Source organism: Coturnix japonica, chromosome 1 (assembly GCF_001577835.2).
Source record: "Coturnix japonica isolate 7356 chromosome 1, Coturnix japonica 2.1, whole genome shotgun sequence".
Classification (NCBI taxonomy): Eukaryota; Metazoa; Chordata; class Aves; order Galliformes; family Phasianidae; genus Coturnix; species Coturnix japonica.
Window position 1 is genome coordinate 94,726,815 of NC_029516.1, and position 22,138 is coordinate 94,748,952.

A 22,138-nucleotide genomic window follows, 5' to 3' on the forward strand; every position below is an offset into this window, starting at 1 on the left:
GGCATGAGAGCGGGGGGGAATGGCGGGCCCGCCGCTGGGGGCATGCGCTGTGGGGTTCGGTCGGCGGCAATATGGCGGACAGAGGCCTTCCCTGTGTATGGTTATCTATGTGGTCTAGCTCTGAACCTACCCCCACCATGCCCACTGCCCACGTCCCTCAGTGCCACATCCACACGGCTCTCGAACACCTCCAGGGATGGTGACTGCACCACATCCCTGGGCAGCCTGTGCCACTGCAGCACTGCTCTTACTGACAAGAAATCCTTCCTAACATCCAACCTGAACATCTCCTGGAGCAACTTGAAGTCATTCCCCCCTGTCCTCATAAAACTATGGAATGCTTTACGAAGTTGTGTAACGTTTCAGGACTGTTCCTGACTATTTCTGTTTAGTTGTAGTCAATGAAAGCTGTATTTTATTTCTACACACTGTCTTTGAGACTCCTCTCCTGTTAGAAGATGTAACGTTGCTGTGAACAGCATGGGAACTGAGTGATGAGCTCAGCTTTTTGATGTCTTATTGCAGCTCTTTCATTTGTTTAGCTGAATACTGCTCATGTTGTAGGACTGATTGATTGGTTGGGAGGAGTTATTTCATCATTAGCTAAGGAAAAATGGAAAGAGAGAACAGTGCACACCACTGAAGTTTTTGGGGAGGTCTGTTTCATACAACAGGACGCACTGAGGTGATGCTGCCAGGCTGCCCATCAGACAGTATAAGAGGGGACAGGGCAGCATGAATGTCTGTCTGCTTCTTTCACCCTCTCATTCTTATCCCTGGCTTTAGGGGATCAGAAGTCATTTGGATCTGAAGCAGGAGCAGAAAGAAAACTTGAATTCATCAGGGGGACTCCTCAGCCTTTTGTGTGAACAAACTGCAGGGTCCGACGCGGTAAGGAAAGATGCTCCATTTGAGATACCCCTCTGCACAGCCCTTCCCCTAGGACTGTCTGTCTTATGGCTTTCATCCAGTATGCATGGAAGTTGCTTTGCAAAAAAAAAAAAAAAAAAAGGAAAGAAAAAGGTGATTTGTTGTTGTTGACATTGTTATGTTTTATTTTATTTTGTGTACTCACTGTGATGTAAAATGGAAATATACTTTTTTTTTTTTTTTTTTACTTCTTTTTTCCACAGAATAGGAGGCACTGCTTGGACTCGTTCTGTTCTCAGTTAGCAAATAGAATTTATTCTCCTCTTTCTAAAACTTTGGTGAATTGTGAAATGATAATTAAGAGAAAAACAATTTTGCTTTTAAAGACACTTGGCTTATCATTAATTGTCACTGAAGCTTGGTAGAGTGCGTCTTTGCTACCGATACCGCAGTTCTTACTTTTAAGCTCACAGCACCTTCCTTGTGATTAGAGAAATATTGGTCAAGCAGTAAAAAAACCACAAGGGTTGATATATTGGACACTTATACAGTGTGAAGGAAAAAGAAAGAAAATTCTTTACCCAGGAAACGTGTCTAGCGATTGGCAGAGCATTAAGCACGCTCTCCCTGCTTATGTGCTTAAAGCACAGTACTTAAAATTTAAAATCGCTCTTAGATAACCCACAGCTGCTTATAATTCCTCAGGACAGGGCACCTGAAGTACTTATATTGCACTTAGGCAATTTAATAACTATGAAAATATATAGTTAAATTTTACTTTGTTGCTATTAGGTAAAGACATCTTAATGCTATCTCAGGAACTAGGAACATGATTATGGTAGTATCACGGTAATAACTCAGTGTCACGTATTTAGCTTCCGTTAACCTTTGGAAGCTATGTAATGAACTCAGACCAACAGTCATGATTTCTTTGGAAAAGCCTGACAACGTTGCCTACAAAGTTGTTGTTTTATGGTAGCTTTAATTTATTATGTATTGCCTGGGTAAGGACTGCTTTATGCCGATGGCATCTTCCTTAAAGGTCATGCTCTGATATTGTTTTTCTTTCTGACATTTGTCCACATTCAGCACATATGGAAAAAATTAAATTTGCAGATGTTGGTATGATAATATTTCTGAAATAAATCAAAACTAATTTGCCTAGAAATATTATTGAGGATCTCTTTTAAATGTCACCGTGGTAGCAAAATTAACAGTTGTTCTTTTATTGAGCATGCTATTCTGCTCAAGTTACCCTCTTAGCAATTGTCGAAGTATAAAACCTGTCTGAGAACTGCCTTTGCCATTTATTATGGATGATGTTTACACTCATGAAAGTTCCCAGATTGACCACAGTGTTCAGTTTGAGAAGCCCATTAAGTTACCCTGAGCATTTATATGAAACTTTGTCCTGTCCTCTTCAGCTGTGTGAAGGATTTGCTGAGACCTAGATATAAGAAAATTATTTCAGCCTGACTGCTTAAGAGAGGAAATCTTGACAGTGCTGAAGCAAATGGAATAATTCTCCATAATTTGACTGTGCTCACTATTTAAATCAGAATGCAAATGATGCAACCATCCAATGACACTCTGATGCAGTCACTGTGTTGTGTTCCAAGGCCAGATCAGATAGGGCCATGGGCAACCTGATCTAATGCCTGACCTAATAGCAGGCAGTTCTGCCTGCAGCAGAGGTTTGGAACTAGATGATCTTTAGGGTCCCTTCCAACCTAAGCCATTCTGTGATTCTTTGACTCCATAAGTGTATGATTCTGTACTTGCAATGTCTTGTAGATATCTTTCTGATAAGAACTGGATTGCTATTACTTACCATGTGTAAGTGAAGGATGTAACATACTTTTTTTTTGCTTTTTTACTTGGGTTTTTGGAATAACTACATAGCAACCAACATGATGACTCTGGGTTTGCACAGGCTAATGGCTGATCGAGTGCTTGTGATTGGCAGTGGAGGGAGAGAACATGCATTGGCCTGGAAGCTGGCTCAGTCCCCACATGTAAAACAAGTGTTTGTTGCTCCTGGAAATGCAGGGACAGCCGACAATGGAAAAATTTCAAATTCAGGTAAAAAGAGGGGAAAAAGTCAAACACTGTGGCAAGCAGTTGGTGGTACGGATGCGGGAGTTGAAACAGAACTGACCACATTTGTATTCAGTCAGTAGAAGACAACAGTTCTTTTTCTGGTAATACAAGTTATTTAAGGCATGCCTTTTTTTCAGTATGTTTTGTTTCTGCATATTAGAACTGCCTAATAAAACATCATATTGTACCTGTTTTTATCCTAACTTCTTAAGATAGTGAGGATTACATGAGACTCTGTATTTCTGTACCTCCTCTCTTTCCTCCTACTGTTTGTTATGCTTGACAAATTTCATTCCAGCTTAATAGTGGAAGAGAAAGCTCAAAGATACTACTTTCTTGTTGGCAAACTTTGGTGTCTGCCGAGGCTGCTCAGCTAAATGTAGTTTACTCATTCACTAACAGTGATTAAATCTTAGCTCAGATCATAAGCTTGAGTTTTCTAATGAACTTAAGGTTTCATTTTTGGAAGTTTTTAGTCTGCTATGATAAGCAGCTTCAAGAACTTCATTCTGATTATGTATGTGAAGTGGAAGACAGTTAAGTTAGTGAATGGATATTAAAGAGAGCAAGGTAAACTGGAAATGTTCACTTTTCATTCTGCACTCTGTTATTATTGTATTACTTGTCTCACTTTGCCCTTCATGGGCTGCTGGCTCTTTCAGTTTTTTAATCACACTTTTAAAGGAGATTGAACACTGAAACTTGTATCTTCCATTTCTTATTCAGGCTTTGTAGCAGTATCTTCTTATATATCCTTTTCCTTTTCAGCTGTTTTAGTGAGCAATCACACTATTGTTACCCAGTTCTGCAAAGATCATAACATTGGACTTGTAGTAGTTGGACAAGAAAGTCTTTTGGCAGCTGGTAAGGCTGAAGTCAATTATCTTGACAGTAAAAATCAGCACCTTGAATCTTGCTTTAAAATGATCTCTTTGAATGCACACACTGGCTGAATTAAACTAAAGTGCAAGAAAATTTGGAGCATCTTATAGATGCGAGTTGCGGCCACCTGAAATTTTTGGTTCAACAGCTGTATGATGCTTTTTGTATGTTAGAAACCAACAGGGGAAATCATGAAAGACTGTTAATCAGTGATGGTTACAAGTATTCTTGTATCTTTTGCTGTGATTTTTGCTATAAGTAGTTTTCTTGCAGTAGTCAGTGTTGCTGCTTTATGTACCAGTATCCAAACCACCACTGACATTTACTGTAATGTGGTATATAAAATCTCCATGTCTTAAGGAGTGAACAGAAGTTCCAATCATGTAGCCATGAGCTGGTAACTGCTTAGCAATATGAAACAAGATCACTGGATATACAGAACCTTGTTTTAAGAGTGGATTAGTTGTTTGAGACAAAGAGAAGTGTTAGCAGAATGCCGGAATAGTTACGTGTGTCAGAATGTTTCTAAAGAGATAACTTGATTCTTTTGCTATTTTTGATAACCAGGTATTGTTGATGACTTACAAGCAGCTGGAGTAAGATGTTTTGGACCATCAACAAAAGCAGCTCAGCTGGCATCCAACACCAGTTTTGCCAAAGCCTTTCTGGATCGACATGGGATCCCAACAGCAAGATGGAAAGCTTTTACCAATCCTCAGGAGGCCTGTAGGTTTATTATCAGGTAAATGCATTGATACGGGAAACACCTTTTCTGTTGGGTTATTTATGCACTTTGCCTTTGCCCATGATAGTTGCCTAGAACTGATGACTCAGTGTTTTGTTTTCAAATGTTCATCTTTTTAAGTATCTACTGAATATTTTTGAACCAATGTTATAACCAGAGACAGATGGTGAAGGAGCAGGGCACTTAAATGGGTTGATTGTTCTGTTCATGGATCATAGGTCCTCTTCCCTTAAATCAGCTTCATCGAGATGCTAGTTTGCCATTTGGAAGAAAAAATGTGGCAGAGGAGTAAATTTTTGTGTAAGGGTAAGAAGGGATAAAAATCATTTCTATACAGACAGGTAACAGCAGCATCTCTATAGTGTGATTTTGGGATTTGGGAGGAACTGACTAAATACTGATAATTTAAAGAATCTTCATTCGTCAGAGCTGCACAGCATCTCTCTACATGTGAGAAAAAAGTGACTGCGTATCTCTGCAATTTCTTTGATCAGTAATACCTCAGAAGTCATGGGGGATCATTTTGGAGAATAAGTTACTGCTATGGCTATTTTGGTCCTGTGTCATAGCAGTGCCTGTATTCAGCTACACTGGGCTGTGCTGGTATCACCAACTCTTTGTCATTGCTGTCACATAGTTCATGTGGTATACTCTAGCGGAACTTTATTTTAATTTTTTGCCCCAAAAAAACAACAACCTCTTTATGGACTTTGTCCAGGCTTGCCCTGTGACAGCATTGTTTATATCATGGCAGTGTAGAGAAACAGGCCAACTTCTATGCCTGTAACTGTGCCTAAAACTTCAAAAGCAAAACAGTGTCACAGTTCAGTTTATTAAGCTGCCGAGAAAAGGAGCTCTGTGTGAGCATACTTTGGCTGCTTGTAAAAATAAAAGGTTGTGGTTTGTCCTTAAATAAATTACAACGTGGAAAAGCGGAGTGAGGTGTTTCAGAAAATACACTAGTGTGATGAATCAGCTCTTTGAAAGGGACATTCCATTTGACTGACCACAAGCTGGAGAGAAGTGAATGGATAAAGTGTAGTTAAAATAAGCTACGCTGTCTTTTTCTTGTGTTTATTTTTTCTTTTCTCTTTCTAGATTTAGTTTGTGTTCAGAAGTAAGCAGAACAATTCTGGGTCATACAGTGTTAATACCCCAGTTCTAGCACAGCCTCGATGTTTAAGACCTAAGTCAACCTTAGCATTACAACCCTAGTCATAATTTCCATGGTGGCTAATAGGTTTCTGTAGTACAATCAAATGTTATAACCCTACAAATCACCAATGAATTCATCTTTACAATCCTATGACACGAATAAAATAGTAACCCAAATCAGGGAGAAGAGGGAGACACTGCACACAGTGTTAAAGTTAAGTGACATGTCCAAGTGTATAAAGTGAGGTGGTATCAGAACCAATAATAAAATTCATGGGTTTCCAATTCATGTTCCTATATCAATGACTACAAAAGCCTGTTCATCTCCATGATAGGATGGACTGGCAGGGAATGTATGTTTCTGATGTACTATTCCTTAAACATTTATAAAAAAGGTGAAGAAAATGGGAAGCATTCAGCTTAAAAATATGCTTTTCATGGGATGCAGTAGAGATACCTGAATCTTTTGCTTTCCTTTTAAAGCACAGACTTTCCTGCTCGAGTGGTACGGGCGAGGGGCCCTGCAGCTAGAAAGGAAGTGACTATTGCAGCCAGCAAAGAGGAAGCCTGCAAAGCTGTCCAAGAGATTATGCAGGTGGAGAAGTCTTTAATTAAATAGTGGGAATGCAGTTCATGTATTTGACTAAGAGCAAGAGGAACTCCAAAATTGCATCTATCCAGCTTGCACATTAAGGCTGGAAATTAGCACTGCCGCTGCCCAGCTGCATGTATTCATTAGGTTTGGTACTTCAATCTGCATGTCTTACATATTTGATCACTGTGGGACTTTCTCCCTGTTCCTCATCCTTGTGGATACTGGGGAGTTTCTCTTAGGTTTGCCCACATAAGGTATGGCACTCGGCAGCACCCTGTGGAGTTTGTGACTGAACTCATTCCAGCACTAGGTCCCACTGTACTGACCCTCCGGCTTTTCCATTTCACTTTTGCTCCTGGTGACTGACAATGTCTCTTCCTTATCTCTGAGTGAGATTCTGTGAGCTTTGCCCAGCATCCCAGGATTCAGACAAGCTGCTGCTTTTCATATCCATGGTCTTTATTCTGATAAAAGAAAGTAAAGGGAGGATTTAAACACAGGATGCTGTGTTTATTGACTGATTACTTTTTTGTGTGCGCAGGACAGAATGTTTGGAGAGATGGTTGTCGTTGAAGAACTTCTTCAAGGGGAAGAACTTTCTGTATGTGTTCAGCTTCAAAGTTATGTGCTTTTATTCCTTGGCATTTTTGCTATGTTTTATACGTAACCACACGTTTATTGGTTCAAATATTTTTGTATGTTTGTTTTTTATTTGACAAACAAATAAATAAATATCCAAGCTAAGCAACTTGATGTCATACTAACCAATTATGACATCAGCATAATTTTTCCTACATTAGCCATACACTTGCAATTCAGATGGTTTTTTTTATGTGCAAATTTATCTTTTTTTTTCCCCCTAGGGTCACCTAAAACATTTTTTATATGGACCTTGTCTTGGTAATTCATGTTACATCATTAATTTTGTGCTAATACTTAGTGCCCAGTTTAGCACTTCTTTTACAGTGGGTTATCATTCAGTGACAAGATAAAACTTAATAATGTGTGTGTTATATGCTATGTGAGAATGGAAAAAAAAAAATTGTGAAAGGTTTGTTCTGCATTGAGAACACCTCACACACATTCAGGCCTCAGATTTGCAAGCAAAGATGTTAAACTTTGAACATATAAGTAATTCTGTTAAGCCTTAAGGTAAGCACATGTCCAGTTATTGATGGATAGGTCAAGATCTGGTTCTTCAGAAAGTCATTCTTATGAGGGCCATCATTTATCTTCATCATTTAAAAATAAGAAAAAGAGAGTTCATTGAATTCCTTGTGTCATCAGCCCTGCAGCACAATGGATGGATCCCGTTGCTTTTTAGCTTGGATTTCTAACTTTTCCTGGCAGATTCCTGTGACCAGTAGTGTTGACTTCCCATGTCACAGGTTGTTGACACTGTTCCCGTGTCTTGTGCCTCTCTTAACAGTGCCTGTGTTTCACGGATGGTGTCACTGTTGCCTCAATGCCCCCAGCCCAGGCCCACAAACGGTTATTGGATGGCGACCAGGGTCCAAACACTGGAGGGATGGGAGCCTACTGCCCGGTTCCTCAGGTACAGCATTCTTTCTTGGCCTGCAGTAAAGTTGATCACACCTGTGGTTAATGCACCTTTAGGGCTCAACCTTGTTACTATCACATAGGCTGAATGTCTTGTGGAGTTGATTGTTACTGTGCTTGTGTAAAAACAACACAGGGCTCAAGGTTTAGTAGTCTTTCTGTAGGATTTCTTTTGCCTGTGCTCTGAGGAATAGTCTTTCTTTTCCATTATTCATAAACTTGGTGTTTACTTTTTCCTTCTCTGTAAACTTGGAGTTTTATCTTTTCCTTCTTTCCAAACTTGGTATTTACCTTTTATGTTACTTCTAATCTTTGTGTTTCTTTGCTCCTATTAACATCACTTGAAATGTTTCAGCAAAATTTCCCACTTGCCTGAAGTCTCTGTTTTGAACATAGTATTGCGTTTATTGGTATTAATGAATGCTGCTCAAGTACATTATTAGTGTGTGTTTTACAAGTACAGAAACAGTTTTATTGTGTATAGCACAGGTTTTTGGTGTCTCAGACTTCCTTAAAGTTGTCCCTGTAAAGAAAGCAGGAAACAGAAAAAATTCTGAGAGATAGAGCATTGGTATATCTGTCCTTGGGGGGGCATACTAGATGGGAGTGGCAGCTGAGGCATTCACTTACCCTTCCAAAACCAAGAGCCATTTCAGCAAATGTCATTACTGTCTCAATCAGTTTGATGTTGATCATCAGGTTCCGGAAGTTCTAGAGAAAATCAATGATGCTATTCTTCAACATGTGATTGATGGTCTGAGACAAGAAGGGGCAGCGTATGTAGGTGAGTATGCATTCAACTGAAAATGAAGGTAAAGTTCTAGCAAGACTACTTTCATTGTTTGGCATTGCTTTTGAATTTTAAATGATATTTATCCAAAAAAAAAAAAAGAAAAGGTAAAAAAGGCTCATTTTTCATAGAGTATTAAGCCTCACTGATTCAGTTAATGGCTTTTCCTTTGGAGAGAACTTTCTTCTTCAGATGGCACTACAGGGGATATATTGTGCCTATTTTTTTATTATTTATTATATTTGTGCAGTACAGGCTAACAGATACATTTCTTATTAGTTATAAAACAAAAACATCAGCCAGATTGTGAGAAACTTAACTATGTGGGCCCTTGAATCTGATTTTTACAACTGTAGCATTTTAACCTCACTAGCTTGAAAATACTCAATCTGAATAATGTTTGACTATAGGACATACCGTACTTGTATGAAATTAGCACATTTTGACAATATTGACAAACATGCTGACAATAGCAGGACTAGGGGAAATGGTTTTAAGTTAAAAGAGGGAAGATTTAGGTTGGATGTTAGGGGGAAGTTCTGCACTAGGAGAGTGGTGAGGCCCTGGAACAGGCTGCCCAGGGAGGTTGTGGATGCCCCGTCCTTGGAGGTGTTCAAGGCCAGGTTGGACAGGGCCCTGAGCAACCTGATCTAGTAAAGGTGTATGTTTGGTGGCCCTGCCAGGCAGGGGGGTTGGAACTACATGATCCTTGAGGTCCCTTCCAACCCGGGTCATTCTGTGATTCTGTGATTTTATAACAGCTGCAGGCAGATTCTTTGTAGGTTGAGGTATGATGTATTCTTAAGTTCAGTTGTGATGTTCACTTCTGTGTACAGCAATTTAAATTTTCTTAGGATCTTTGTCTTAAGAACTTTTGGAAAAGGAAATGAGATGCTCACCTCTGTCATTGTAGGCCAACAGCTGCTCTAGGAAACGCCAACTGCTAAGATTACTTATGTGAAAAGAATTATGTTCTACTCTTGAGAGATGCAATGTCTTCTTGTGGTTTTTTTTTTTTTTCATTCTATCTGTTCTATTGAATCTCTGGATACCTGCAATTAGAGGACTGTAGCAGAAGGTTGCTTTCTATTGCATTCGGTCTAAAATGAGATGCAATATTTGTCATGTTGCTGCAAGCCACTTTGATGGTTCCTGTGGAACTATTATGACTTGTTTACAACTCCCTGCTGAATCCCTGCTCCTAATTTCTTACAATTAACCGAAATGCATCCCATTCCAAAGTTTTAGATTGCATTTAAAAGAGTTGTTGAAAAATAAACCTTTACATCCATTTGCCTGATTATTTTCTTTCCGCTCAGGTGTGCTGCAGATGGGGTTAATGCTTACCAAAGATGGTGTGAAAATTCTAAACTTTAAATGTCAGTTTGGTGACCCCCAGTGCCAGGTGAGTGACAGACACTGAAAACTTACACGTGCTCCCTTCTTTAACTCTGACTGTTACATCATAGCCCTTGGGAAATTTCTATAGTATATTTGGATTTCTGTCTTCCTTGCCCTCAACGTGGAGATCTGAGTGAGAGTGTCTCACACAGTGTATGAGGTAACTGAAAATTTTAGCTGGCAAGCTTCTGTGAATGGTTAGTTAAAGAATTTAAGTTAAAGAGCTGCTCCTTCTATTTTATTTTTCTGGATAGAAACATACTAGGAGGGGCATGAATTCATGTCTTTTCATAATCTCTTGTTATGAATTTCTGTTGCAAAAAGCTGCTAAAAATTAGTGTTCATCAATGCTTTCCATTCTACAGATACAGGGAAATACAGCAATTTCAGTTGGGCAGATACAGATTTTACTCTGTCAATTGAATTTTCCCTAGGTTAAAATTCAGTAAGTCAGCAAAAGAAGAATTAACTTCTATCACTATGAAAATTCTATGCAGGTAATTCTTCCACTGCTTAAAAATGATTTTTATGAAGTGATTCAAGCAGCAATTGATGGCAAACTCTGCAGCTTCATGCCAGCCTGGTCAGAAAATAGTACAGCTGTGTGTGTGGTCATGGCGAGTCAAGGATACCCAGGAGACTATGACAAAGGCATGGAAGTAACAGGTAACTTAGGCAGATTATTTACTATTTTCTCTGTCCCGGTACTTGGGAGGACTTGCATTTACCTCTTCTCCCATAGAGTTGTCCCGCTTTCCTCCATCCCACTCCTCACGCTCTTCAGAATTTGCCTTCATCTGTCACTTCTTGTCCTTGTGGAAGAAATAACTGATCAGTTGGATTTTAATAGCTTAACAAACACTTCATTCTGGGGTATTCCTTAGGACACAATGAGGGCGCTAGGTATCCACTGTGGCAAGGTTCAGCTTTGCCCTTGTCAAGACAGTGCTGTGGTGGTGCATCAGAATTCCGGCAAGTTTAAATGTTACTTCTATTTGCTTATAAAATCTATCTAGGCAAAAGGAAAAGTGTGTTTTGCTTTGCTTTCTCCAGGTGATGGCAGCAGTTCCTCCCCTTATTTTCTTCTCAAAATACAATCTTCCAAAAAATCCTCCAACAGGAAAATACGCAGGAACAAAATAACAAAATGCAAACCTGCAAATGTTTATAAAGCATGGATTGCAAATATGGTAGGGTGTTATGTGAAGTGGTCATAGCAACATGGCTGGGACAGTGCCATTAACATAATTAATTTAATATCGGGAGAGTCCAAGTAATAAATTGCTATGAATTGTGGAATAATCTAATCTGGAAAGCCCTACAGAAGTTATTCCCAGGCTTTTCCCTGGCACAGGATAGTTGTATGTCCTACAGTGGTTTCTGTTCCTGTGTGATCTGTGTCCTTACCAGCTCTCTCAGAAGGGAATCTTTGGGCCAGTGGAGTGTGATGCCCATCACTGGTGATGCTGTTTCTCATAAGAAAGGTAAAGTGGGAAGCCTCCTTGTTCTTCTCCCTTAACTAAAGAAAGGACTTCAATCTCCACTGCTTTACCAACGTAGTATGTCATTTAAAATACTCTGAGTTCCTTTTGCTTTTGTAGGGCTGCTTCAAGCCAAAGAATTAGGGCTGCAGGTGTTCCATGCTGGCACAATGCTGAAGGATGGCAGAGTGGTTACAAGTGGTGGCAGAGTCCTCTCCGTTACTGCTGTTAAGGAGGATCTGATGACAGCACTGGGAGAAGCCAACAGGGGAGTAGCAGCCATACGTTTCAAGGGTGCCACGTACAGGAGGGACATTGGCCATCGGGGTATTCGACTTCTCAAGCAGTCTCTGTATGTAAGCAAAGGCACTAGTAGAAGTCGATACTAGTCCAAAATTGTATCTGTTGTTACCCTTTGTGCGATGAATGATGATCTGTGCAGAAAACATAGCTATTGCTGCTATTATGTCCTTTCCTTCCTGCAGGGGTTTGATATACAAAGAAAGATGTGTGGAAGCTGTAACCAGTGATGTTTTGTCTTATCAGTCGAAAAGATCAATTGTAAATTGTACCAGATCAGGTAAGATTAGGAACAACAGTCCTTGTATTTCCTCAGTATATCAAATGAGACCAGAACATTTTCTTTTTCCCCAGGAGTTGAGTGGACAGTCTCTTGGTACTGAAACTGAGTTTGAGATACTGGGCTGGTGTCACCGTGAAAAATGAAAACTCATTTCTATCTCTTTCCTCCTTATATCTTACTTAAAAGATAGTTGGCTTTTCATGAGAATGACTGCACTTTAGTTGGCTTTTCATGAGAATGACTGCACTTTTCATGGGTAGTCTAGTGAACAGAATAACTCTTGGATTCATTGAACAATTGTGGACAGAAGTCATCCTACCAGCTGTATGTATGTGTATGTATGAGCACAAAACCCAAACAGTTTTTAGGATGGGGCTGACAGTTACTGAACTTCTTGTTTGCCCTTCAGAACTGTATTTGCCTCTTTACTCTTAGTAGTGATCTGTTGAGGAAATTTTCTTTCTTTCTTTTTTCTTTTTTAGTTAAAATTCAACAACACCATGAAATATATGACTTTAGGGTCCGACTTCATAAAGCTATGTATGTTTTGTCTGCTTTATCTTGTCAAAGAAATCAGAATCTGCAATACTTGCTTGGTGCGTGTATTAGATCTTTTTGTTTCCCTTAAAAACAATCCTTTACATATTTGTATTTGGCAGGCAGTCATTCAGAAGTAAGAGGCTTTGCTGGTTTCTTCGATTTAAAAGCATCTGGTTATGATGATCCTATCTTGGTTTCTCAAACTAAAGGCCTTGGACCTAAACTTCAGGTAATTTGCAGCCTGACCGTAGCAAAGCTCATGTCATCTCCCAAGACTGTTCTAAGTGGCACAGCCAGTTGCGCCATCTCCACCCTTCTGAGCGTTACAAATACATCCCAAATCCACTGCAGTAGTCAATTGAGCTTCATAGATTATCACTTGAGCAAAGTGTGCACATATGTCATTGAGAACTTGGAGATTCTGGATATTTTATGAAGGTAATAAAACATTTAGTCACACACTTGAGGAACTAAGAACCAGAATTTCTGCTGGGAAATCTGTTGGCTCTGAGAAGGATCAGTTCAGAGAGAAATTGGTACAGAAAAGTGCTGAAATGATTACTGTCAGTCTGAGTGTAATAAATGGTATGCAGAGGTAGCATGATTACCTCTGTCTGGTCACTGGTGAAAAAAGGATTTTTTTTATTTATTTATTTTTTAATTCAATAGCAGCCTTCCTAAGGTTTAATAACATTTTACACTACGGAAGACCTGCCTATCAAGGAGCTTTATAAACCAGGCCTGTGTTCTCCATGTCATGAGGTAGCTGGACCAAAAGATTCCTTGTGGTTGGTGGGAGTGGAGAATCTCATTCCTTGTCAACTTGCGGATGAACAAAACACTGCTTAGTGATACTACTTCCATTTTGCTGCGTAGCCCAGGGAAATAAGTGGGCATTGCAGAACACACAGTAATGTTTAAGCAACCTAGTATTATTTATGGAAATTGCTAGGATGTTCTGTAGGTCAGATGTCCCAAGAATTTGTAATTGATTTAAGGTACCTCTTATGCCCAATTTGAGATAATATTCCAAAATGAACAAACAACCCCAAATAACAATTTATGAGTAGCAGTAATTAGAATTTGAAAGAACGCTTAAAAATATATATTTTTTCACTTCAAGAAAATTAGCTGTTTTCTCTTAATTTAAACCAGATTACCTACTAGATATCTTCCGCCTCTCTCTTCTGTTGTGATCATTATCAAGGAAGTGAAAATTTCTGCTTATTTGATTACCATCTGAGTTTTTTGTATCTACCATCAGCACTGCTGGTTCCTACCATGTTTTGCAGATTGCACAAGCGTGTAAGAGATATGACACCATAGGTCAGGACCTGGTTGCCTTGTGTGTTAATGACATCCTGACTCAAGGAGCAGAGCCCCTCTTCTTTCTCACCTATTTTTCCTGTGGCAAACTTGATGTCAAAGTGACTGAAGCAATCAAAGAAGGAATAGCTGAAGCATGTAGAAATGCAGGATGTGCTTTCCTAGGTACGAACACACCTCTTCTTTGGTATTTGAAGATTCAGATGTTAAAATGATTATTAGTGAATAGAGTTTATAGGCAGCTCTATTATATAGCATTAGAACATTTGGTTTCTGTTTTGGGGGGAAAAAGGAGCACAAAATCTTCTTGATTTATGAAACAAGTAAGCACGGAAGAATGATTTTTGCATTTTGGATCCTGGGTCTCTCTTATCTATCCTTGTACAAAGGAGATCAAAATTGTCTATGCCTTATACTCTTAAGGTGCAAACATGTTTTCATTACTGCTCTGATGTTCCTCATAGCAGAGAAGTGTCAGGTAGTGCAAAATGCAAAAAAACACTTTTATTCTTTCATTAACTTAATGAAGCTAAGAAACAACTTTTAGAATGTGAGTGGATGTGCTGTTTAGGCTGTATGTCTCTACATCTGTCCTGGATATGTTACCTACTTTAAGAGATGGTATTTATTTAATGTTAACAGTAAAACATGTTTACAGATCATGCTGACCACTTTTTATCCCCCATTTAGGCAGGGAGATTGCTGCGGTGACTAGCATGTATTCTTCTGGAGAGTACGACTTGGCTGGCTTTGTGGTTGGTGCAGTGGAGCGAGGGCAGATGCTTTTGGGTTTGCAGAGGGCTGATGAGGAGGATATGTTTATAGGACTGGCCTCTTCTGGGATTCACGGCCAAGCCTTTACCATCATAAGGAAGATAGTCTTAATGTCCTCCCTTCACTACTCCTCCCCAGCACCTGGCAGTTGTGGTGACAAGACACTAGGTAAAATATTTTCTTGCTTAGAATCAAGCCTCGAAGTGGATTGTGTGTAGATATTTTCATAACAAGGTGATGCCAAGGGTTGTTTATTTCAAGATGGACTAGTGTTAATCAGTCTTTGGGGTAGGTAGGTCTTGCTTCCTTAGTTTTGGAGGAGTGGACCAGCACTGTTTGCTGCTTTACAAATCTGTCTGCTAGAAAGATCAAGGGGAACCCATTCAAAGAAGCATTCCTGTCAAAACACCTAATAAATTAAGAAAAAAACCTCTTTGAATTGACACTTTTGTTTGCAGGAGATGTACTGCTGACTCCAGCAAAACTGTACAGTCCATCTTTGCTGCCTGTTCTTCGCTCAGGGCATGTGAAGTCTTTTGCCTTTATTGCTGAGGAAGGGTTGCTGGAAGGCATCTCCCGAATCCTGCCAGAACGTGTCAGCGCTGTCCTGGGTAAATATCAAATATGTCTGTTTCTATCTGACAAAATTTATACTCCTACTCATTGTTTCTTTGAAAGAGAAGAAAAGGAGCTGCTTGGATAATCCAAAAAAGCCAGAAGTTGTTTTGATATGTGGCTTCTTTATGCCTCATAGAAGAGGTGTAAGTCATCTGTAACTTTGTCCTTATGGCTCATCAAGGATGTTTCAATTTGCCATCATTTCATATATGTTCTCAGAAGGCCTGGAAAGGCCTTGTCTTGCACAAATTATGTCTAGTAACCTCTTACATAAGCAGCACCCATAAGCTTGACTGGAAGTTGTGTCAGTGTGCTCTTTGGGAAATATTCTTAAATTATCAAGAATTCATATGTATCTGTTCTTGTAATATATATTGCTGTATGTAATAGCAGATGAGTAGAACACGTGCTGATCAAGTACATTTTCCAATCTTTTTTTCAGATGCCCTTAGCTGGAAGATGCCTGAGATCTTCTGCTGGCTCTACAAGGAAGGAAACTTCTCTGAGAACGAGATGGCCCAGACATTTAATTGTGGGATTGGTGCAGTCCTGGTTGTGCAGAAGGAGTTGGCCCAGCATGTTCTCAGGGATGTACAGAGACATGAGGAAGCTTGGCTGATTGGGAAAGTTGTTGCCCCTTGTCACACAGGTAAGCAGGTGTCATAATGGGATATGAAGACACAAAAATCAAATAACACAGTTTGACTGCAAGTCTAACAGATTCACCTCTCCTTCTTCAGAGGGGTTTCCATTTAGGTGTACACTATTTACTTCTAACTTGATGCAGAATATGCAAAACCATAACAAGCGTCTAAAGTGCTGAGTATCTCCTGGGAGGTACCTATTGTCCTTAGTTCTGTAGGAACTGTTCTGTTGCAAATTATCTGTAGTTCACATTTTTCTCTTGTGATTTCACTAGGCTTAAGGCTATTCAATGCCTTCACATCTAGATTTCATTATTAAATAACACAAGGAGTAAACGGCTTGCTGAATGACATTACTTGAACAGTTTCTTACCTGATGACTGTCTGTAAGGCCTCTTAACATTATTTAGTCTATTATATTCTAGCACAATTATGGTAATCAACACACTTCCTTTCCAACCCATATGGCTCCCATGTAAAGACTGAGGATAGGCCACAGCTGTGTAAAGTCACAGGTGACAATAATAAGTCTTCGTTCTGGTATGTCCAATAATTATGTCCAATAATTATTATTAGAAAGACATGAGCCGGAATTCCTCTGGTTCCTGAACAGTTTGGGAAGCAGTTTTGGCAGTCAAAATGAAGTGTCAGCTCTGTCACCATCACTGTTAGTTTCATTTTGCAATATGAGAGAAAAGGAGAAGTGTAAAAGATGGGGATAGTCCTTGAAAGTACTATGCCATATCTAACCCTTTGCAGCCAATGGGTAGCACAAAAGAGGTTAGCACAACTAGTGTGATTTGTTTAATTAGTATCAGTTCCTGTAGTTCAGTTGATACTAGCATAAATTTATTGATGATAGGCTTTCTCAACTGAAATTTATGATTAGTGAACTATGCAAAGTAAGATCAAAAGTGTTTTATTTTTAACGTTTTCCGCACGCATTTGGAGGAGGTTCTCACATCAAAGTTGAGAATCTTCTTGAAGCTCTGCAGCTGAGCAGCCCCCAGCATCTGCTGAATAACACTGTTGTAGAGAGTCAACAACAGCCCAGAAAGAACAAAGTCAAAGTAGCCGTTCTCGTCTCTGGAACAGGTGAGCTTTTGCTTATCATTGCACAGAGAAATGTTCATACAAAGAGAGGTGAATTCAACCCTGGTACAAATGCATTTACTTTGACTTTTTCTGGTAGTCTATGGAGCCTTCTGAAAACAGGCTGTATTTTGACTGGGATTCAATGACGTGTTTTGTACTGCTTAACAAATGAGATTTATTAGTACATAAAATTGCTTTGTCCTCTTCCATTTGTGCATTTGTTGAAATGGAGATTTTTATTAGATAAACAAAACTGAGAGTACCTTTTCAGTGACACAGATGCTTATCTATTTCATGAATGTTTGCCCTTTTCCCATTTGAGGCACAAATCTTGCTGCGCTCATCAATTACGCAAAAGAACCAGGCAGCTGTGCTCAAGTTGTCCTTGTCATCTCCAGCAAGTCTGGTGTGGAAGAACTACGAAATGCAGCCCGTGCTGGAATTCCCACCAGGGTAAAGGCACCTATTTCCTTTCTTCTATACCACCACCTCACACCTACTGAATCTGTAGGTCTTAAATGTAAAGCTTGGTAAGATTTCATGTTTCACGTTAGTTTCAACCTTTTATATAGATTAGTGAACGTAGCACAAAACTGTTGAAGTAATCAGTAGGGACAAAGCTGGAAGTTCTGTGGACCTTACACAGCGCTCACTGGAGGCTGTCAGAATGTTTCCTGTCTCTTCAGTGGGTGCTTCAGTCCAGCTTATGAAGAGAATTAAAATAAGCATGTACCTGCAGTTGCAGGTGTGCTTTAATCTCACAGAAATTAGTGTGCTTACATTCTACTCTTGCGAGTGCTTTGATGATTTAGATCTAAAACTGTAGCCCAAACAGCTTAAAGCTGTAACAGAATCAGCAGGACTTCAGGCTCTGCAAAAATATAAGCATGTTGTCTCATTGGCTTGTCCTTTCTTAGAAAGACCTATGCCTCATGCACAGTCAGGAACTGTCAGGAGTCAACACATACTTATGGACCCAGAGATAAGTGGTTGGGTAGAATTAAAACAAAATTTCACACCTCCTCTTACACAGAATTCCTGGTCAGTTTGTTGTCTTTCTGGATAAATTTATTTCAGCCTGCGGTTATGGGCTGACTGGTGGTGATGCTGATTTTACTTCAGTCTTTGGCCAGGCATTCTGGAGATGTCCTCCTTATTTCTGTCTTATCCATGTTTCTCTTTTCACTTGGCTTTTCTTAATGCAGATTTTATACGTATATTACAGCATGTTGTGAGAAGAAGGCTGTATTAACTAGCAAGTGCTTGGGATGTTCCTAGGAATGCTTATATATATCACAAGTATCCTGAATAATGTGCAAGCTCATATCTCATTAAGTTCTTGAGTAGCCTGGAGTGAATGTTTTACTTTTCCTTTGTTGCTCATGAAATGGCTCTCATTCACATGAAGTTAAATCTTTGGTATGCTTTTTGATGTGTTTCAGGTGATTGATCACAAGTTATATGGGAGTCGCTCTGAATTTGACAGCACAATAGACCGAGTTCTTGAAGAATTTGCTGTTGAACTGATATGTCTTTCAGGATTTATGAGAATATTGTCTGGTCCTTTTCTCAGAAAATGGAAAGGTAAGAAATTATAACTCTGTGAAACAGAAATTAAAACACAGATGCTTGGGCTTACCAGAATTGCACAGTCACAGTTCTTCACCTTTGGTTAAATCTCCCTCAGCCTTGGTGACACTGAGGACTGGAATGTAAATCAGTGGGGCTGTGCCACATGCTTTCATTCGTTCCAACCATCAGCTCTGACTGTGCACTGGCAGTGAATTGCCCTGTGCTGGCACAATTACTGACAGAGGGACAAAAAGCAGCATGATGGAGTTTGTGTATTTTCTTGCTGGGAAGAAGAAATGCGTATGGAGCAAACAGAGGTTTGGTTCTGTATGCAGGTAGCATAACCATCTCATTTTCCCAGGAGCTGTGGTGGAGAGCCTCCTTTTGCTTTTAAACACAGAAATATCCCACTATGTCCTGACTGCTCTCTGGGCTACTCTTTGAGCTCCTGAGGTGCTGAATGCTGTTTTGAAGTGGTAGTCACGTCTCACTTCAATTTTCAAAGGAAATTCCATTCAGATGGATTTTTCTTTTCTCCTCTCACCCCGGTCTCTAGGGAAAATTCTGAATGCTTCCCCATCACTTTTCCCACCAGTCAAGGCTGGAAACACCCATCAGCAATCTCTCCCAACTGGACTCAAAGTCACTGGCTGTGCTGTGCATTTCGTCCTGGTGAGCATCCTCTTTCCTAACAGTGATGAAAAGGAATTTTTTTCCCCTCCTCTTTCTGAAGGCAGAAGCATGAATGAGTGAGAAGAATGTGTAGAGATCTTAGGGTAGTTACCTGTAAAACATGCAGTTTGCAGGGATTACTTTGCACAGCTTTACTCTTTGTACTTGGGGAGATCCTTTGCAGGCCCTGCCCTTTCACCACATTTTGTTTGCCTTGTTTCTGTCTTCTCACCCACATATTTGTGGTTTCTCAAGGTCCTGCCTTTTTCATATTATGGAGTTTACTTTTTTTCCAGTTTCTCCTAACCACAGCAAGGTACCCTACAGGTCTTCTAGCCCATGTCTCTCCCCACTCTACCCAATACATGTGATGTATGTATTCCTAATGGAGGTGGCCCTCATATGTACTTATAGCCTCTGGCACACAACTGCAGTTGTGCTAACTTGAGTTATCTCGTGAGACTTTCTGTATCCTGTGTTCATCACAGAAAGTTTTGGGTAGGAAGGGACCTTAAAGCCCACCCAGCTCAGGCTGCCCAGGACCCCATCCAACCTGGCCTTTTCCATAACCTCACTGACAACGCAGACCAGCCTTTTCTAAGACTTCTTCCAATATTTCTGTTGTAGGAGGAATCTTGTCCAAAAGCAGTAATCCACCACGAGCCGGTATCTGTGAAGGCAGATGACACTGAGGAGATGCTGTCAGAAAGGGTTAAGGAAGCTGAGTGCCGGGCTTTTCCTATTGCCCTACAGCTGGTGGCCAGTGGGGCAGTGTGGTTAGGAGCCGATGGTAAAACCTGCTGGAAACAAGACAGGCAAAGTCTGTGTCTTCAAGAAGAGAAGAATGACTGCACTTCCTCCCAGGTGATGCCAGAGCCACAAGAAAACGATGTGATGTAGCCAGGTTTTCCTTTTCCTTCCTTCCCTCCATGTGCTTCTCTTTGCAGGTGTATTGATGTTCCAAGCTTCCATTCTGAGCTATGATCAGTTTTCCTGGGCTTGCATGTTTCGTTACACTTAGTTTGCAAAACTGGCTGTTGGAGCCAAACTCATTTCACATCTTGAATTTCTTTGTTCTGTTTTTCTGCATCTAGGGATGGGGCATCCACAACTTCTCTGGGCAGCCTGTTCCAGTGCATCACCACCCTTCTCAGTTAAAGAATTCTTCCTAGCATCTAACCTAAATCTCCCCTCTTTTAGTTTACAGCCATTCCCCCTTGTCCTATCACTATCACTGTGTAAAGTTGGTCTCTCTCCTGAATATAAGCTCCCTTCAAGTACCACCACCCACTCCTGCCAGCTGGGTTACTCCTGCAAACTTAGTGTGGCCAATGGCAAGCACCTCCAGCTGCCACTGCAGATATGCCTTCACTCTGACCCTGGTAAGGGTTTGAGGTAGCTAAAAGCCAAAAAGAAAGCAGCAGCACTGGACATCAATCATATTTTCCAGTGTTTGCATTGGAAATCTTCTATATTCATATATTCATTCTGGATTACTGTCACCAGCAGGGCCCTTGTGGGAGGGCAATGCAGAGCATGTAGTATTCAGTAATTCAGCCTTCAACATGGTGAACTTTGTCCATCATCAGGAGTTCAAAATTACTGTTGCAGTCCTTTTGGTCTGCTGTTGTGCATTTAAGTAGGCAAAAGTGAGCATGGAAATTACTTTTGAAATGAAAATCTCTTTGTAGGCCCTTGTAACAAACAGATGTGTAGCGAGCTGCCAAGCAGAACAGCCAATGGCCAGCAAGGCAGGAGTTCTTCAGAAGGCAAAACAAAGTGAAACATACCACCCTTCATGGATTACATTGCCAGTGCAGTGTAATAGCGCACATCAAACATAAATCTTAATGCTTTGCCCTATTCCTGGAAGGCACTACAGACAGATGTTCCCAGAACTTGGTATTAAAACTTCTATATCTGGTGGGGTGGAAAATTGATTAGAAACTGTTACCGGATTTCAGACATTTTTCTTTCTTCGTCCATGAAGTCAGCAGGACATCCCCAGCCCGACTTGTCACTTAGCCAGAGCTAACTTCTCCTGGGGAAAGATCACTAACAGCCATTAGATGCAGTGAAAAAGAAGTTCTTGTTTTGGAATTATGCATCCTGTACCAGTAAGGGACATGCTGTGTAACTGCTGTTGACTGCGTCGGGCTGTTTGTCAGCATGAGTCAGCTCCATTCAGAAACTCCTGTTTGTTTATTTATTTACTTAATGTGTGTCTCAGCCGTGTTTCAGTGGAAGGAGAGGAAGGGGAATTCCATTTCTTGCTGCAAGCTCTGCATTTATGTACAATAACCTGTATTTGTCTTTTGCACTCTGGCAGCAGGAGCATGGAGCTCGGTGTAGGAGAAATAGGAAGAACCGTTACAAGGAGAGATGAACAAATCTTTAGTATTTGTGGTTAATATTTATGATAAACATGTTGCTTATTTTGCTCTTGGCCTGTAGTTACATCACGTTGTGTATTATTTGGAATGCATAGCAAGCATGATTGATGATGTTTCAAACCAAACAAATAAACGGTTAAAAGATTATAGAATGCAAGCTATTGTGCTTTGTAGTTCTCCATACTATCACCATTGTATCAATCAGCTTCCTCCAGTGGAGTTCATGGCAGCCCTCTAACACCAGGAATGGTGGCAGTAGTTTTATCTGGTGCCTTCCTAGCACTGATCAAACTGCTTCTACCAACGTTACAACCATTAACTCTGCAATTACCAGTAGTGATT

The 22,138-nt window shown here is 40.2% G+C and overlaps 1 protein-coding gene across 3 annotated transcripts; it reads left to right on the top strand.

Annotated features, from left to right (window-relative positions):
• The first annotated feature begins 11 nt into the window (after window positions 1–11).
• On the top strand, window positions 12–21,943 carry LOC107322963 (trifunctional purine biosynthetic protein adenosine-3-like). 3 transcript variants are annotated; one of them, XM_015881584.2, is made up of 23 exons: window positions 12–95; window positions 787–891; window positions 2,804–2,952; window positions 3,739–3,834; window positions 4,420–4,594; window positions 6,236–6,347; window positions 6,889–6,948; window positions 7,777–7,902; window positions 8,607–8,691; window positions 10,017–10,102; window positions 10,596–10,764; window positions 11,700–11,931; window positions 12,065–12,159; window positions 12,822–12,931; window positions 13,995–14,193; window positions 14,719–14,970; window positions 15,261–15,413; window positions 15,863–16,069; window positions 17,016–17,159; window positions 17,482–17,612; window positions 18,602–18,743; window positions 19,288–19,403; window positions 20,031–21,943. In XM_015881584.2, the coding sequence occupies exons 3-23, from the start codon at window positions 2,808–2,810 to the stop codon at window positions 20,301–20,303; spliced, it is 3,108 nt and encodes a 1,035-aa protein (XP_015737070.1). In that variant the 5' UTR covers window positions 12–95; window positions 787–891; window positions 2,804–2,807; the 3' UTR covers window positions 20,304–21,943. The 3 variants fall into 3 exon arrangements, with proteins under 3 accessions (XP_015737070.1, XP_015737079.1, XP_032304643.1); XM_015881593.2 differs by having other exon boundaries at window positions 17,019–17,159; XM_032448752.1 differs by lacking the exons at window positions 12–95; window positions 787–891; window positions 2,804–2,952; ... (3 more) ...; window positions 6,889–6,948; window positions 7,777–7,902 and having other exon boundaries at window positions 8,493–8,691.
• Window positions 21,944–22,138: the final 195 nt, after the last annotated feature.

Coding starts and splice junctions, on each gene's coding strand:
- LOC107322963 (XM_015881584.2), top strand. CDS start 2,808: ATGGCTGATCGAGTGCTTGTGATTGGCAGTGGAGGGAGAGAACATGCA. Junction 12,932..13,994: donor GCCTTGGACCTAAACTTCAG/GTAATTTGCAGC, acceptor CATGTTTTGCAG/ATTGCACAAGCGTGTAAGAG. Junction 17,160..17,481: donor CGTTCTCGTCTCTGGAACAG/GTGAGCTTTTGC, acceptor TTCCCATTTGAG/GCACAAATCTTGCTGCGCTC.